General features: G+C 38.0%; 1 protein-coding gene and 1 long non-coding RNA gene across 7 annotated transcripts in view; one reads left to right on the top strand and one right to left on the bottom strand.

Moving 5' to 3' along the window:
- The window catches only part of LOC125406629 (uncharacterized), a 41,738-nt gene extending 29,200 nt beyond the window's left edge, over positions 1-12,538 (top strand). For all 3 annotated transcript variants that reach the window (XR_007233974.3, XR_015004155.2, XR_015004156.2), the window contains exons 3-4: positions 11,205-11,276; positions 12,060-12,538. This is a non-coding gene — a long non-coding RNA (uncharacterized LOC125406629). The remainder of the gene's footprint in view (positions 1-11,204; positions 11,277-12,059) is intronic.
- Qser1 (glutamine and serine rich 1) overlaps positions 1-15,707 on the bottom strand; it is a 67,869-nt gene that overhangs the window by 13,847 nt on the left and 38,315 nt on the right. For all 4 annotated transcript variants that reach the window (XM_048443673.3, XM_085696710.2, XM_048443672.3 and 1 more), the window contains 3 exons: positions 14,223-14,339; positions 13,529-13,662; positions 12,267-12,484 (listed from right to left, as the gene is read on the bottom strand). In XM_048443673.3, the coding sequence (XP_048299630.3) occupies positions 12,267-12,484; positions 13,529-13,662; positions 14,223-14,339 (469 nt within the window). The remainder of the gene's footprint in view (positions 1-12,266; positions 12,485-13,528; positions 13,663-14,222; positions 14,340-15,707) is intronic.

Here is a 15,707-nt window from a genome sequence, read left to right as displayed (position 1 = left end):
TCTTCAAAAGCATTAACCTCCCAAGTGCTGATCTTATAGATGTGTATCACCAGGCCAGCACTGCAGAGCTTGTAATACAGAACAAAGCCTAGACTGGTAGCTTTCTCAAGCAGAACCTTTGCTGGTAGTAGAGTTAAGAATGGTATTAAAGTTTACACATATACAAAGCTTCCCAGGTGACCTTAGACACCTGCTGCTACCTCTTGTAGCTGTAGTCTCGATGATTTCTCTATGTCGAGTAAAGTAGGAAAGAGTTAGCATAGTGAAGGGACGCAGAGACAGGAGGAACTCTAAAAACTCAAGGCCAACCTGGTCCGCATAAGTTCCAGGCCAGCTAAGGCTACATACTGAAACTCTTGATAAGAAACCAAACAGCTGGACAGTGGTGGCACATGCCTTTAATGCCAGCATGCTGGGCTGGGAGAGGGAGAGAGGAGAGGCAGGCAGATCTCTGTGAATTCAAAGCCAGCCTGGTCTACAGAGCTAGTTTAAGAACAGCAAGGGCTACACAGTGAAACACTGTCTTGAAAAACCAAAACCAAACAAAATACTAAATGAAATGAAACACTATTAAGACAACCATGAACAAACATATTTCTTCTTTCTTTTCTACACATAAAATTACTACAGAATTCTAGTGGCATGTATTTAATTTTTTTTTAATGCTGTGGGAGCTCCTTTAGCCAATAGCCTTTAAGATAGCAGCCCACTTGGGTGTGGTCTCTTATCCTATAAAATGCTGCTTTACAGCTTGCGGTTGCTCTCGCTTCTGGCTGCTAGACTCTGTTCCAGATCCCCATTCATGCAGAGGACTGTGATCTAGGACAGTGATTTGTGAATCTCCCCTAAATAAATACCCCTTTATTATACTTAATTCTGAACTAGTGTAAGATTATTTTGTAGCGTCCATGATCATCTGGATCATCCCGAATGTAGAGACCAGTCCATACTTTTTGGGATCAGTTCGCAAGCTGCATGGCACATTGGGCATTGACTTTCATGCCTGTGGCTCAAGCCGGACCCCAGACGCAGCAGGCTGCCGCTCAGCACTCCCTGGATCGCGACCCACACACTGCCACCTGAAATCCCCACGGTGCACGCAGTCTGCAACATGCACTGATGGAAAGGTTTTCTCTTTTTCCTGAACCCAAACTCTCAGAATCGTTTGATCACCTACATCACTGCTCTTAATTTGATAAACAAAGCATATTTTTCAGTACCTAAGTAAGCAACATGTGCTGTTGGCTGCTGCTAGCATCTCTTGGCCATGGGGCGGCAACTGCGACACCTACTGGTCAATAACTATTATTATACCTACTCCAATTTATTGTAATTGCCTTAAAATAGGTAAGATCTGAAAAACTACAAAAAATGACTGATAACATCCAGAGGCTCAATAATTATTTTGCTTATAGTATGGAAAGTAATCTGCAAGGCTTATCCGATTTTCCTTCTACATCCCTTTATTTGATTCTAGGAATTAGCTTTCTTTCCAATATTAGCTCATTAAAAAAATGGCTCAATACTACAGAGAGGGATAGCATCAATTTGACAAAATTATCTTAAAGAATCTGTGCTATTGGGCTGGAGAGATGGCTCAGTGGTTAAGAGCATTACCTGCTCTTCCAAAGGTCCTGAGTTCAATTCCCAGCAACCACATGGTGGCTCACAACCATCTGTAATGAGGTCCGGTGCCCTCTTCTGGCCTTCAGGCATACATGCAGACAGAATATTGTATGCATAATAAATAAATAAATAATAATAATAAAAAAAGAATCTGTGCTATTGGGGCTGGAGAGATGACTCAGCAGTTAAGAGCACTGACTGCTCTTCCGGAGGTCCTGAGTTCAATTCCCAGCAACCACATGGTGGCTCACAGCCATCTATAATGAGATCTGGTGCCCTCTTCTGGCCTACAGGCAGGATACTGTATGTATAAATAAATCTTAAAAAAAGAAAAAAGAAAGGAAGTGGGAAGACATTTAAAAAAAAAGAATTTGTGCTATTGAATCTAACTATCAAAATCTGCTGAAAAGTTATGATGATACATTATCCTCATTGGACAAGTTTCATACCTTGGAATCCTCAGTGATGACATTAGAATTGAACACTGGACAGGAGATTCAGACATTAAAAAAGGCAGTAGTAAAAAGATTTGAAAAGATTGAGGAATTTATTGAAATTGATGACCAGTCACAGAAGGTACAAGGTCAGAATTTAGCCTCATCAACTGCATATCTGGTAATTTTCTCAGAAAGACCATCTGGCACAAAGTATCCTAAGGTAGTCAAAGAATATGCATGGAACCAATACTTATGAGTGATCTAAAAGAAATAAAGTGAGCAATAGTTTCTTATGGGCTACATTCACCATTTGTCAGGGAAATGGTGAAAACATGGGCTTCAAGCATTAAGGCAACTCCACATGATTGGATTCAATTAATCTCAGCGGTCCTAGAAAATGGAGCTCAATTGGTTTGAAAGTGTTATTGGAGAGAAGAGGCAGAAATTTTAGAGCAACAGGGGAAAGCAAAAGGATTTGAGACTTCCTAAGATCAAATTCTTGGCAAGGGTCATTACTCTGATCCTTAGGAATAGGCTCGTTATGATGAATGTACCTTGCCCCCATGTAGCACAGCAGCTTTAAATGCTTGCGACAGGATTCAGAAACCAGGAAAGCGGATTGAGTCAGATACGAGGGTTAAACAGGGCCAGAGAGAACCCTTTACTGACTTATTACAAATATTAAGTAAGGCTGTACAATTAGAAGTGACAGATCCTGACGATAGACATGTACTAATTGATTCTTGGCTTTGGAAAATGCCAACATAGAATGAAAGAAGATCCTTGGGTCTTTAAAGGTCAGATCAGCACCCATAGATGAATGGATCTTGCATACAATGAATGTTGAAACATTTGACTATAGTACTGAAGCTTGGGCAGAAGAAATTTCCAATGGCATGAGGAGACACCAAAATGTCAAATGTTTTAATTGTGGAAGAATAGGACACCTAAGAAGGGACTGTAGACAAGGAATTCCTAGGAATAATGTTTCCTCTAGGAATGGCAAGAATAGGAGGACTCATCCTTCTGGTATATGTAGGAGGTTTGGCAAAGGCCGACATAGAACTAATGAATGTAGGTCGACAAGAGACAGACAAGGAAACCCTATACCACTGAGAAACTTCTTGAGGGGTTCTCACAGGCCCCAATGTCAAACAAGGTCCAGTCATTCCCAGTCACTGTGGAGCACATGTCTCACCAGGAAAATAAGACAATCTAGTGTCTACTGTAAAAAACCATACTGTTCTGGATGATGGAATAGACCCGGAGTCAAAAACTCCAGTAGGAAACAGGAAACATATATTTTGGCAGACTTCTATAAATGATCAAAGACCAAAGCTAAGAATGCGTATAAATGACATTGTAATTGAGGGATTACTAGACACAGGTGAGGACGTGACAATCATTACTCCAGAATCTTGGCATCCAGATTGGCCTCTTCAAGAGGTAGATAAGGTTCCACCCTATCTCAAGTAAAACAAAGCATGAGGTGGGTTGAATGCATAGGGCCAGAAGGAGAGAAAGGAAGACTGAGGCCTTATGTAGCTAATATTACAGTTAATTTATGGAGCCATGACCTATTACAGCAACGGAATATCCAAGTTAACATTCCTGCACTTCCCAAAACTCATGTTTCAGGGAAGCATATTATAAGATATTATAAACGAAGGTCACCAGCCATTCAGGTTGTACAAGAACACAAAGCAACTAGGAAACCTTCAGAGGTACTAACAGCCTTGACTTTAAAATGGTTAACTGAGAAACACATATAGGTTAAACAATGGCCTTTAACGGAAGACAAACTGCAGGATTTAGAATAGCTGGTACAGGAGCAATTAGATGCTCACCATATTGAAGAATCAACCAGCCCTTGGAATTCTCCCATATTTGTTGTTAAAAAGAAATCTGGAAATTGGGAGAATGCTGACAGGTTTAAGAGCTGTCAGCAAGGTTATCCAACCTATGAGTCCTCTACAGTCTAGAATTCCTCTGCCTTCTCTATTACCAAAAGGATCGCCTTATAATTATTGGTTTAGAGAATTGTTTCTTCACTATACACTCCTTACAAGAAAATAATAGAGAAAAATTTTGCTTTCACAATGCCTACTTATAAAAATTCTCAGCCTACTAGGAGATACCAATGGACCTATCCTCCCACAGGGAATGCTCAATAGCCACATTCTATGCCAGTACTTTGTAAATCAGCCATTGGAAATAATACGCAAGCAATCTTCTAAGTCTATAATTTACTATTACATGAACAATATTTTAATCTGACACAAATGCAGATACTTTAGAAAGGTTGGTTGAAGAAGTAAAGAAAGTTTTCCCAAGATGGGGATTACAAATTGCTCCTGAAAAAAAATACAAACAGGAGATTCTGTCAATTATTTAGGTTATAAAATAGGTTTACAGAAAATTAGAACACAAAAGGCACAAATGAGGAGAGACCAATTGTGGGCTCTTAATGATTTTCAAAGATTATTAGGAGACATTTCCAGTCTACAACCAGCTGTTGGGGTAACACCTGATCTAAAAGTTCATTTAAACAAAACCTTAGATGGTGATAAAGACTTAAATAGTCCCAAGAATTAATAGCTGAAGTGGAAAAAGAATTGATGGTCGTTGAAGAGAAATTACAGGAGGCACATAGGGTGAATACAAATCTTAGTTGTATCCTAGTCATACTGCTGCCTAGAATTTCCCCCACAGGAATTTTAATGCAGAGGGGAGATATTATCTTAGAATGGATCTTATTACCAAAGAAACCAAGAAAAAAAAATTAAAAACTTATGTGGAAAAAGTCTCTGAATAAATTTTAAAAGGAATATTGAGACTTCATCAAATAGCAAATATAGACCCAGCAGGGATTATAGTTCCTTTTACTGCTGATGAAATTAAAAAGTTAATGGGAAGATAATGAACCTTGGCAAAGAACTTGTGCTAATTTTTTTGGAAGAAATTAATAGCAATTATCCCAAAAGTGATAGAATTAACCTTATAAAGAGAACTACTTGAATTCTTCCCCAAATTGCATGTGATGCACCAATAACTGGAGCCCATACATTTTATACTGATGTAAATAAATCAGGAAGGGCAGATTACAAATCAGAAAATAAAAGTAAGGTGGAACAAAACCCTTATAATTCTGTCCAAAAAGCAGAATTATATGCTATTCTCATGGTGCTAAAGGATTTTAAAGAAGCTCTTAATATAGTTACTGATTCACAATATGCAGAAAGAGTTGTCTTGCTTAATGAAACCACTGAATTTATACCAGATGATACAGAATCTACTTCATTATTCATACAGGGTCAAAATAAAATATAATCAGGAATAGCCTTTGTCCCATATACATAACACACATCCGATCCCATACAGGTCTGTCAGGTTCTCTAGTACAAGGTAATGCAGAAATTGATTGATTATTGATTGGAAGTGTGGTGAAGGCCTCAGAATTCCTTAAGAAATATCATGTTAAATAGCAAAGGATTAAAGAAGGAGTTTTTATTACATGGCAACAAGTTAAGGAGATTATAAAGACATGTCCTACTTGCTCTTTCTATAACCAAACACCATTACCAGCAGGGAGTAACCCAAAGGGTACTCAAAGGAATGAGATCTGGCAGATGGATGTGTTCCACTATACAGAATTTGGAAAATTAAAATATGTACACCACACCATTGGCACTTACTCAGGTTTTCAATGGGTAACTGCCTTGAGCTCAGAAAAGGGTGATTTAGTAATCACGCATTTATTAGAAGTTATGGCCATCATGTACATACTTGCACAAATAAGGACAGACAATGGTTCAGCATATGTGTCTAAGAAAATAAAAACAATTTTTTTGCTTATTATAATATAAAGCATAATACGGTATACCACACAATCCTACAGTTCAGGCAGTTATAGAAAGATCAAATCGAACTATAAAGAATATGCTGAACAAACGGAAATGGGTGGAAAATACCCCCAGAAATAGATTACTTAATGCTCAACAGAGCTCAAATTCTAAGGGATCCAAATCCTCTTCTGACCTCTGTGGGCATAAGGTCCTATTGTGAGGGCAGAGGCAGGCAGATCTCTGTGAGTTCGAGGCTAGCCTGGACTACATAGTAGTTCCAGGACAGCAAGGCCTACATATATAGTGAGACCTTATCTTAAAAACCAACACCAAAACCAAAAGAAAATTCTAAAAACTGGCAGTATTAATGATAAAATTAAGTTCATTACAAGTAAAATTTAGAATTCTAGAAAACTTGCACCCACTATTGTAAGCTGGACAGCTTCACAATATTTAAAGGCCTTACTGATATCAGTAGTGAAATTACTGATTTATTTTTCAACAGATTATTGAAGACAATACCTTATGAATGCCATGCAAATGATCTACTAATAAGCCACACCTTCAACTCTGAATGTTATTTTGTAAATATTCTAAAATATAAGACCGAAAGCCTCAGAACTCTAAGAAAACATAAGAGGTTTTAGACCCGATTTCCTTGAATTTAGCAAGGAATTTTAACCGCAGCAAAAGCACAAGAAACAAAAGCAGTAATTTGGGCTCCCTCAGAATTTAAAGTTATTTAAAAAGACACCCTACAAAATGGGAAGGTAATTTCAAATCATATAGGCAATAAAGGCTTAAAGCCAAGAATATAGACAGATGAAGTGAAGCACACAGTAATCACAGCACTGAGACGGAGGATCAGAAATTCAAGGCAGTCGTGAGCTATACAGAGAATTGGAAGCCAGCTTGGATTACAGAGACCCTGTTTCAAAAACACATTCAATCCAGAGACAAATATCAAAAAATTCTAAATTAAACGACAAAAGGACAAGGAACCATTCAAATAATAAGCAAGCAATGGAGCCAAGTGGTGGTGACATAAGACTTTAATCTGAGCCAGCATGGTCTACAGAGTGAGTTTTAGGACAGCCAGAAGCCAGCAATTGGAATAGGGGAAAATGGAAAGTCATTGTTGATATAGTAAACATTTGGGATGACAAGAGTTATGGGAATAAGTAGTCCTGACGGTACCACAATGATATAATTAATGCTACTGAATAACATACACTTAATAATAGCAAATATTAAGCAAAACTTTTTAGATATAAAAAATGAAATGTATGAATTTTTATAAGATCATCACAGAGCTAATCAGTATTTGCATGAACAGAGTTCAGAGAAAGAACTGTGGTTAAGAAGAGCACTTGCTCCTGTAGAGGACCTGGGTTTGGTTCTCAGTGCCTAGAGTCATTCACAACCATCTGTAACTCTAGTTCAAGGGGATCTTATGCATCTTCATGACCAGACACACACATGGTGTACATACATTTATGCAGGCAAAACACTCATCAACATAAGTAAAGAAATTATTAAAAGAGCAAATGGATGGAGCTAGAAAACATCATATTGAGTGAGGTAACCCAGACCCAGAAAGACAAGTATCATATGTACTCACTCACAAGTGGCTTTTAGACATAAAACAAAGAAAAATCAGCCTATAATTCACAACCCCAGAGAACCTAGTAACAGAGAGGACCCTAAGAGAGACATACATGGATCTAATCTACATGGGAAGTAGAAAAACACAAGATCTCCTGAGTAAATTGGAAGCATGGGGATCATGGCAAGAGGGCAGAAGGGGAGAGGAGAAGAGAAAAATATATAGCTCAATAAAAATAAAAAATTAAAAAAGGGAAAAGTCTATTGCCAAGTTTAAGTATCTGAAAGGACGACTCAAATTCTTATCTTCTTAACAACACACTTTCTGCTATCATGCTCTCTTCAGATATTAGCCAAACTGACGTACAGTAACAAACTAAATGTACAACAGACACGAAAAAACCCACTGTGTTAATAAGCAATCGATCATTCAAAAGATATTTTAACATTTTAAAAATTTAATTGTTACTTAGTAAATCTAAATGTATTGAGCCTGTTTGTTAATCACAATTTACTACAAAATTATAAAAATATTCTGAAAATTTTAAATTACCATCATGTAAGGTCAGGCATGGTAGTGTACACTATTAATCCTAGCACTTGGGAGGCAGAGACAGGTTGATCTCTGTGAGCTTGAGGTGAGCCTGGTCTACACAGTAAGTTCCAGGACAGACTAAACAAAATAAAATAATAACAGCAACAAAACTACAAGCTTGTGAGACAGTTCAATGGTAAAGACAGTAGCTGCCAAGCCTGACACCTGGACTGATTCCTGGACCCAGCATGGCAGGAGGGAACTGATTCCCCAAGTGTGCTCCCTGGACCTCCACGTGTATGCTGTAGCATATACACACCTACACAGGCATGCATGCATGCAATGTGAAAACAGAATCAGCATATAAATCCATATTATCTGACTTAAGAGTCAAAATGTGCTGCATAACTAGTGACATCTAGTGGTCTGCATGTTACTTATGCAAGAAAAATTTTTCTTGTTACTTGAGGAATCTGTATACTTAAATTCAGAACCCAAGTCCTCTTATTCTAAGGAATGAGTACTGTTAACAGAAAAAGCACAAATGACGACTTAAATATATATCTTCCTTATAAATACACACACGCGCGCATGCCCTTATACACACATGCAGGCACACATATACACACTTCTACCATGAATATTTAATTTACACTTACTTCTCTTGTATGTGTGCACAGAATGCATGTTTATCACAACACATATAGAGATCAGAGGACAATTAACAACAACAAAAACCACACATGGCCTTAATCTCAGCACTCAGGAGGCAAAGGCAGGAGGATCTTCGTGAGTTCTAAGATAGCCTGTTTATATAGTGAACTCTATGACAACCAAGACTACAAAGAACCCTGTCTCAAAAAAACCAAAATATTTAAAGTAGATTTCAATACTGAGGACTTTATATATTCTGGCTCCAATTTTATCAAAACGCTTCTATGAACAGCTTTCAGGCAATAACACCTATCAATCTCAATTATATCCTTAATAACCAACTAATTCCTCATGTGAGTACAGATGACATCCTCTATAGTGACATTTTATTTGTGTTGTAATAAATAAAGCTTGCCCAAAGATCGGAGTGGAAGGCTAGCCACAGTAGTCAGCCATACAGGCTAGGCAGTGGTGGCACACACTAGTTAGCCATAGAAGCTGGGCGGTGGTGGTGCATGCCTTTAATCGCCCATTTCAGTCTGAGGTACAGCTAAGAGCCAGTGGCTGGCTGCTTTGCTTTTCTGATCTTCAACTTGAACACCAATATCTGTATCTAGGTTTTATTGTTTGTGCTACAATCCTCAATTTCTATTATTTGTTTCCTCCATTCCTGCTGCCACTACTTGGGTTCTGACACCATTTTTGCCTGAAACTAGGTTTAATAGTTAAATTTCATCATGTTGCTTCTTACTTAAATTCTTCCAAAAACTTTGCTTTGTTCATAAAGAACCCAAGCTTTGCAGCTTTAGTGTGCCTTGAAATTCCTTCCCTTTTCCCTTCATCTTTGCCTTCACCATTATATTTTAGCTTATTTTGTTTGTTTGGGTTTTGGTTTGCTTGGTTTTTTTTGTTTTGTTTTGTTTTGTTTTTTTCTTGAGACAAGGTTTCTCTGTGTGCCCTGGCTGTTCTGTAGACCAGTCTGGCCTAGAACTCACAGAGATGTACCTGCCTCCCAAGTGTTGGGATTAAAGGCGTATGCCACCACCAACTCACCACCATATTTTAGAAGAATAATGGCCAGTAAAATTTCCTGTAAAGAGTCGTATGGTGTCATATGACACCAGGCAATGGTGAGCACCTGTCTTGAAAAAATAACAGCAAAACAAACAAAAACCCACAACAGTTATATGGCGAATATTTTAGGTTTTCTGGTCACATGGTCTCTATACCAACAACTGAAAACTGCTACTGTGGAAGGAAACAACTACATGAAATCATATGTTTCCAAATAAAAGTTGGGTAGTGACCAAGTTAATGTGAAAAGCCTCTGACCTCTGCTGAACTGCTTAAAATTTCTTGCATTATACTCCATGTTTCCACAGCTAATGGAATGTGTGCTGTGTATTCTTGCATTGTACATGTTTTAATTTCTACTATAGCAAATATTGGTAGATGTACTTCATATTGTACTAATTTATTATAGATTGAATTCTTTTGGTCTAGATTTGTTTCCATTTTCCTTCTGGCATAAACTACAGGATTTTTTTGTTTTTGTTTTTCTGAGACAGGGCCTTATTATGAAGCTCCAGTTGTCCTGGAACTCAGTATGTAGGCCAGGCTGGCCTTGAAACCAGAGAGATTCATCAACCTGTCTCAACAGGCATGAATCATGCCTGGCTCAATTTTTTTCCTTTAAGATTTATTTATTTTTGTTTATGTGCACACGTACATGCCTCTATGAGTATATGTGTAATGAGGTGTGTGTGTGTGTGTGTGTGTGTGTGTGTGCAGGAACTGGAGTTACAGGTAGTTGTGAGTTGCCTGATGTGGGTGCTGGGAATTGGCAAGATCTTCTCAACCACTGAGTCATCTCACCGGCCTGATGACTAGGACGATTCTTAGTAATCCCCACAATTAGTAGGCAATTGGCATTCCTCAGGCTAGAAGGCATCAAATTTACAGAGGTCAAATGTACTGCATTGGGTGTGATTAGTACAAAGCTTGTGGTTTGTACAAATAAAGCTTGTCTGGAGATCAGAGGGTGGAGCTAGACACTAGCTAAACATAGGTCTGTACAGACAGGAAATGAAATTGCTGGGCAAAGAGAGGAAGTAATAAGGCAGGAGGAGAAAGGAGCTCAGTTTCTTTTCTGCCAGAAAGTTGAGTAGGTAAGGTGTCTGTGGTTTTGCTCATTCATCTCTCTGATCTCTCAGTATTTTACCCAATATCTGACTCTGGGTTTTTATTAATAAAATCTATTAGAACTTGTGCTACATATAGGAGCCCACTAAACTGAAAAACACCACCTAAAGATCAGCTTTGGACTGCAAACTGCTCAGGACGATTTCAAGGTGGCTAGCTAAGTAAGATGATTCAGCCTTACAGACCACTCTAGCCAGGATGTGAGACAAGCCCTGCATCTTTCCATTACACAGAGACTGGACAACAAATGATAGCTACCTCTCCAATGACTTGACAACTAAGCTAAATCTTTCTCTTTAGAATCCTTTAAAGATGCCACTGTACCCAGACAGCAGGAAGTAAATTCAAGAATACAACAAGAATTCCCAAGAGGTGAGGTGGACGGTTTTTGGTCATTCAATCAGTTATGGATATTTGTCATTGTTTAGGGGGGTGGTTATAAGCTGTTGTTGGTTATGGTCAGGAAGGAAGTTGAACAAAAGAGATTAGGCTCTTGAGTTTTTGTTTTTTTTAAAAAAAGGGGGGATACATATGATAGAATAAAAGGGTAGATTATTAAATCTACTTTTAAATAAAAAAAGCAACTACTAGTCTTAATATCTTACATTGGCTTGGATTTTTTTCATATATTGATACAAAGTTAAGATTATTTTTTTCTTTTTTTAAATATTTATTTATTTATTATGTATACAATATTCTGTCTGCGTGAATGCCTGCAGGCCAGAAGAGGGCACCAGACCTCATTACAGATGGTTGTGAGCCACCATGTGGTTGCTGGGAATTGAACTTAGGACCTTTGGAAGAGCAGCTCTTAACTGCTGAGCCATCTCTTCAGTTCTTGAGATTATTTTTGTTAGACCATACTGTACATACATTTCTGTCTTATTCAAGGTACGGTACCCATGCAACTCATTTAACAATGTAATGCAAATTTCTAGCCCTTGAAAGTTATTATTACCAAATATTTAGAATAAGAAAATGTAGGTAAGTAATTAATCACCTATTACAATTGAGTTTGTAGTCATATTAAGTATGTTTTCAAAGTCAAACATATATTTTAGATAGACAGGTCATCTTCAAACACTTCAGAGAACTACAAAATATGGAATTAAAGCTGTTTTAATAATATAGGTTCTTTTCTCTTTTTTATGACAGTGAGACATGTCTGCTCATGGCATCACCAATCTACTTCAGAGAAAATGATGGGTATCTTCTTATTAAGACCTATTAGAACTTGCTACACACGAACTTGGACAATACAATTATCCAGTCAACTAATCCAATCTGAACTGTTGTCATCACTATGCTGCTCCATTCCTACACACTGAAAGAGTCAAAATACTAATTTCTTGGGGAACTCACCCTCATTCTCACTACTGCTAGAACGGACCTCAGGAGATGATTCAGATTGTGATGATGAAAATTCTTCTTTCCATTTCTTCCGTTTCTTTGGTGGTGGCTCAGCCTTCATTTTGAGCTGTTTAACTTTGGGTTTTGTAGAAGGGGCTTTTGTAGTTGGAGTTTTTGATACTGGTGGATCAGAAGTTTTACTGCTACTACTTGGCTTAGATGGAACATTTCTGCAATGTTAAAACAAGTTTCATTAACATCATTAAATCTCTTAAAATTGAAAAGAGACAATCTGATTATTAATAAGAGAAGATTAAATAAACTCAGGACAACAGTTCCAAAAAAAGTTCACGTGCTGTACAATTCAACAGTGACTAACCACAGCATTTTCTTGAAATAGATTGCTTGACACTGGCACGTTATGCTGTTATTAAGGTGCTATTAACTCAATTTTAGCACATCAAATCCCTTATGGTTCATTTTCCAGAGAAGATGAGGTATACAAAGCCAAATCTAGCCTTGATACTCTAGTGGAACTAGGTTTTGATGAAGGAATACATGTATATGCATCTGTCTGAGAAGCCCTGAACTCCTACGCTAAATCTAGAAATTTGTGTGGTTAAATTCCATCAGGACATCGGGTAGTCGTGGTGCACAACCTTAATCCCAGCACTCAGGAGGCAGAGGCAGACAGATTTCTGTGAGTTAAAGGCCAGTCTGGTCTACAGAGCTAGCTCCAGGCCAGCCAAGGTTATATATACAATGAAATCCTGTCTCAAAAAACAAAAAACAAACAAACAAACAAAAAAAATCAACATCATGACCATTGGGCCAGTAGCTGAAAACAGGTGATGATCTTAATTAAAATAGAGCTACATGATAAGCAGAATGATGAGTACCGAGAGTTATAGCACATCCAATATCCATCAGTGTCATACCAACTACCTTCCAAATTCATGCTGCAGACCACCCAGGCACACTGATCCATTATAGGAGTTCTACTGTGTCTGTGTGTGTCCCATCACCCAATTACCTTATTATAAACTTGACATTTACATTCAGAAAGGTTCTTTCACAAAGAGGTAGATCCAAAACATTTGCACCTCTGTCACACCAAAAGACCCAGGCAAAGAAGAAGGTACCTACTTTACTGCACCCAATTAATTCTTTGTAAAGGAGTCACTGCAAAAGGGACTGCATCATCCTCATGTGATCCTTTATATGCTAACAATGCTCAAATAAGCACATAAATATATTACATACAAAACAAATACCTGATAGCTTGTGAAGGCTTGTTTCTTGGCTTTTTGGAACACACTCTAACATACTCCTTTTTGTTTGCATTTTCAATGACCTTCACATATATCCTTTTGTATTTAGTTTTTGCATCTCCAAAATATCCAAGATACTAAGGAAGGAAGTATTAGAATTATACAATTACATAATTTATACACATAAATAGTACTTTATTGACCTCACTGCCAGCTACCCTTTACATTTTCCAAAACATACCCCTACCCAGACTAGTTTTATCCTGATTTTGAGAAGGGCAGGGGTGGGGAGACAGTATCTGTTTGAGAGGGAATGCGTGAGTGAGAAGAGGAGCAAGAGAAGGAACATGCACAAGTGCATGCGGATCCCAAAGAGGAGATGGAAGTACAGGAAGTTTTCAGTTTCCTAACATGAACTCAGGTCCTTCTCAAGAGCAGTATGTCTTATGAACTGCAGAGCCATCTTTCCAGCTCTGTTATTTCACTAATTTATTTTAAAATTTAGGTATGTGGATCTGTGTACATGTGTACATATGAGTGCAGGTGTTCTCAGATATCAGAAGAAGGCACAGGATCCCCTACAGCTGCAATCCAGGTCCTCTGCAATAGCAGAAACAATGTCAGTGCATCTAAACCCACTCACTGCACCCCGGACAGTCAGTTTAGAGAAGCTGATAGAGTCAAACATTTTACTTACACTATTTGTAGCTGCAAATTCTCTTTGCCCATCTCGAATTTCAGGAACAAATTTCTGTAACAAAGCTTTCTGTACTTTCCAAATAGCTGGGGGCTCTTTTCCTATATTTAAAGCTTCCTACAATAAGCAGAATTAATTATATTTAGGAAAATATCAACATGTTTATATTTATGGAATGTTACTGTGAGGAGGAATCTTAATATAATTTTTTATTCTATTTTCTTTTTTTAAAAGATTTTATTTTACTATGTATACAGTGTTCTGTCTGCATGTATGCCTGCAGGCCAGAAGAGGGTGCCAGATCTCATTATAGATGGTTGTGAGCCACCATGTGGTTGCTGGAAATTGAACTCAGGACCTCTGGAAAAGCAGCCAGTGTTTGTAACCTCTGAGCCATCTTTCCAGCCTTCATTCATTTCTCTTGGTGTGTGTGTGTGTGGTAGGGGGGAGGTGAGGAAGAGTTTGTATGTAGTCCTGACTGTCCTGGAAATCATATGTACCAGGCTGACTTTAAATCTATATAGATTATCTGCCGTTGAGTGCTGACATTAAAAGTGTGTACCACTATCTCTAGCACAACATTTCATTTCTTATCTTTGGCAGAGTTTCTACAATAATGAACACCCATCTACACATACCCTTGTAGTAGTAGTATCAAACTCAAGGCCTTAATTAAATATGCAAAAAAGGTGTGTGTGTGGGGGGTAGGAACACTGAGTGATTATGGCAAGAAAATTGCTTTCAGTGATAGTGATTTAAGAAACACTATTTCCTGAAAATCATGCTCAAATTAACTTGGAGGAAAGATGTTTCTGGATTCACCCCCCCCACCCCCACCAAGACTTTCTATTAGGTAGTGAGAAGTGATAGGCGGATCTCTGTGAGTTGAAGGCCAGCCTGGTCTACAGAGCAAGTTCCAGGACAGTCAAGGTACAGAGAAACACTGTCTCAAAAAACAAAACAAAATTATAAAACATCATCCAATTTCATGTTTGTGTTAGTTCTGCTATTTTCTTAAAATTATATAAACATTTTCTTATACTCACTTGGAAGTCTTGAAAAAATATTAACAAAACTGATGTAATTTTGGACTTGAGCTGTAGCTTAGTTGGTAAAGTGATTGCCTAGCATACACAAAGCCCTGATTCAGTCCAAAGGATTGCATAAAACTGTGTAAGGTGGTACAAGCCTATGATCCCAGTATCTCATAGGTGAGCTAGAGGAGCTCAAGGTCATCCTCAGCTTCATGGGTGTTCAAGGCTAGCCTGCACAATATAAGACCCCCATTCCAAAAAGCCAACACCAGCTGGGTGTGACAGCCCTTGTCATAGTGCCAAACTGGGCTACAGAGTAAGAGGCTAAATAAAGTAATTAAATTAAAAATATGACATCCAGTGCAATGTTATAAAACACAGTAACAGGATACTGATAAAATTTTTAGTGTTTTGTAAAGCATAACAAGTATGCCACTGAAATCATGAAAAG

This window comes from Myodes glareolus, chromosome 10 (genome assembly GCF_982192425.1).
Source record: "Myodes glareolus chromosome 10, mMyoGla1.1, whole genome shotgun sequence".
Classification (NCBI taxonomy): domain Eukaryota; kingdom Metazoa; phylum Chordata; class Mammalia; order Rodentia; family Cricetidae; genus Myodes; species Myodes glareolus.
This window is presented reverse-complemented; position numbering and strand designations above follow the sequence as displayed.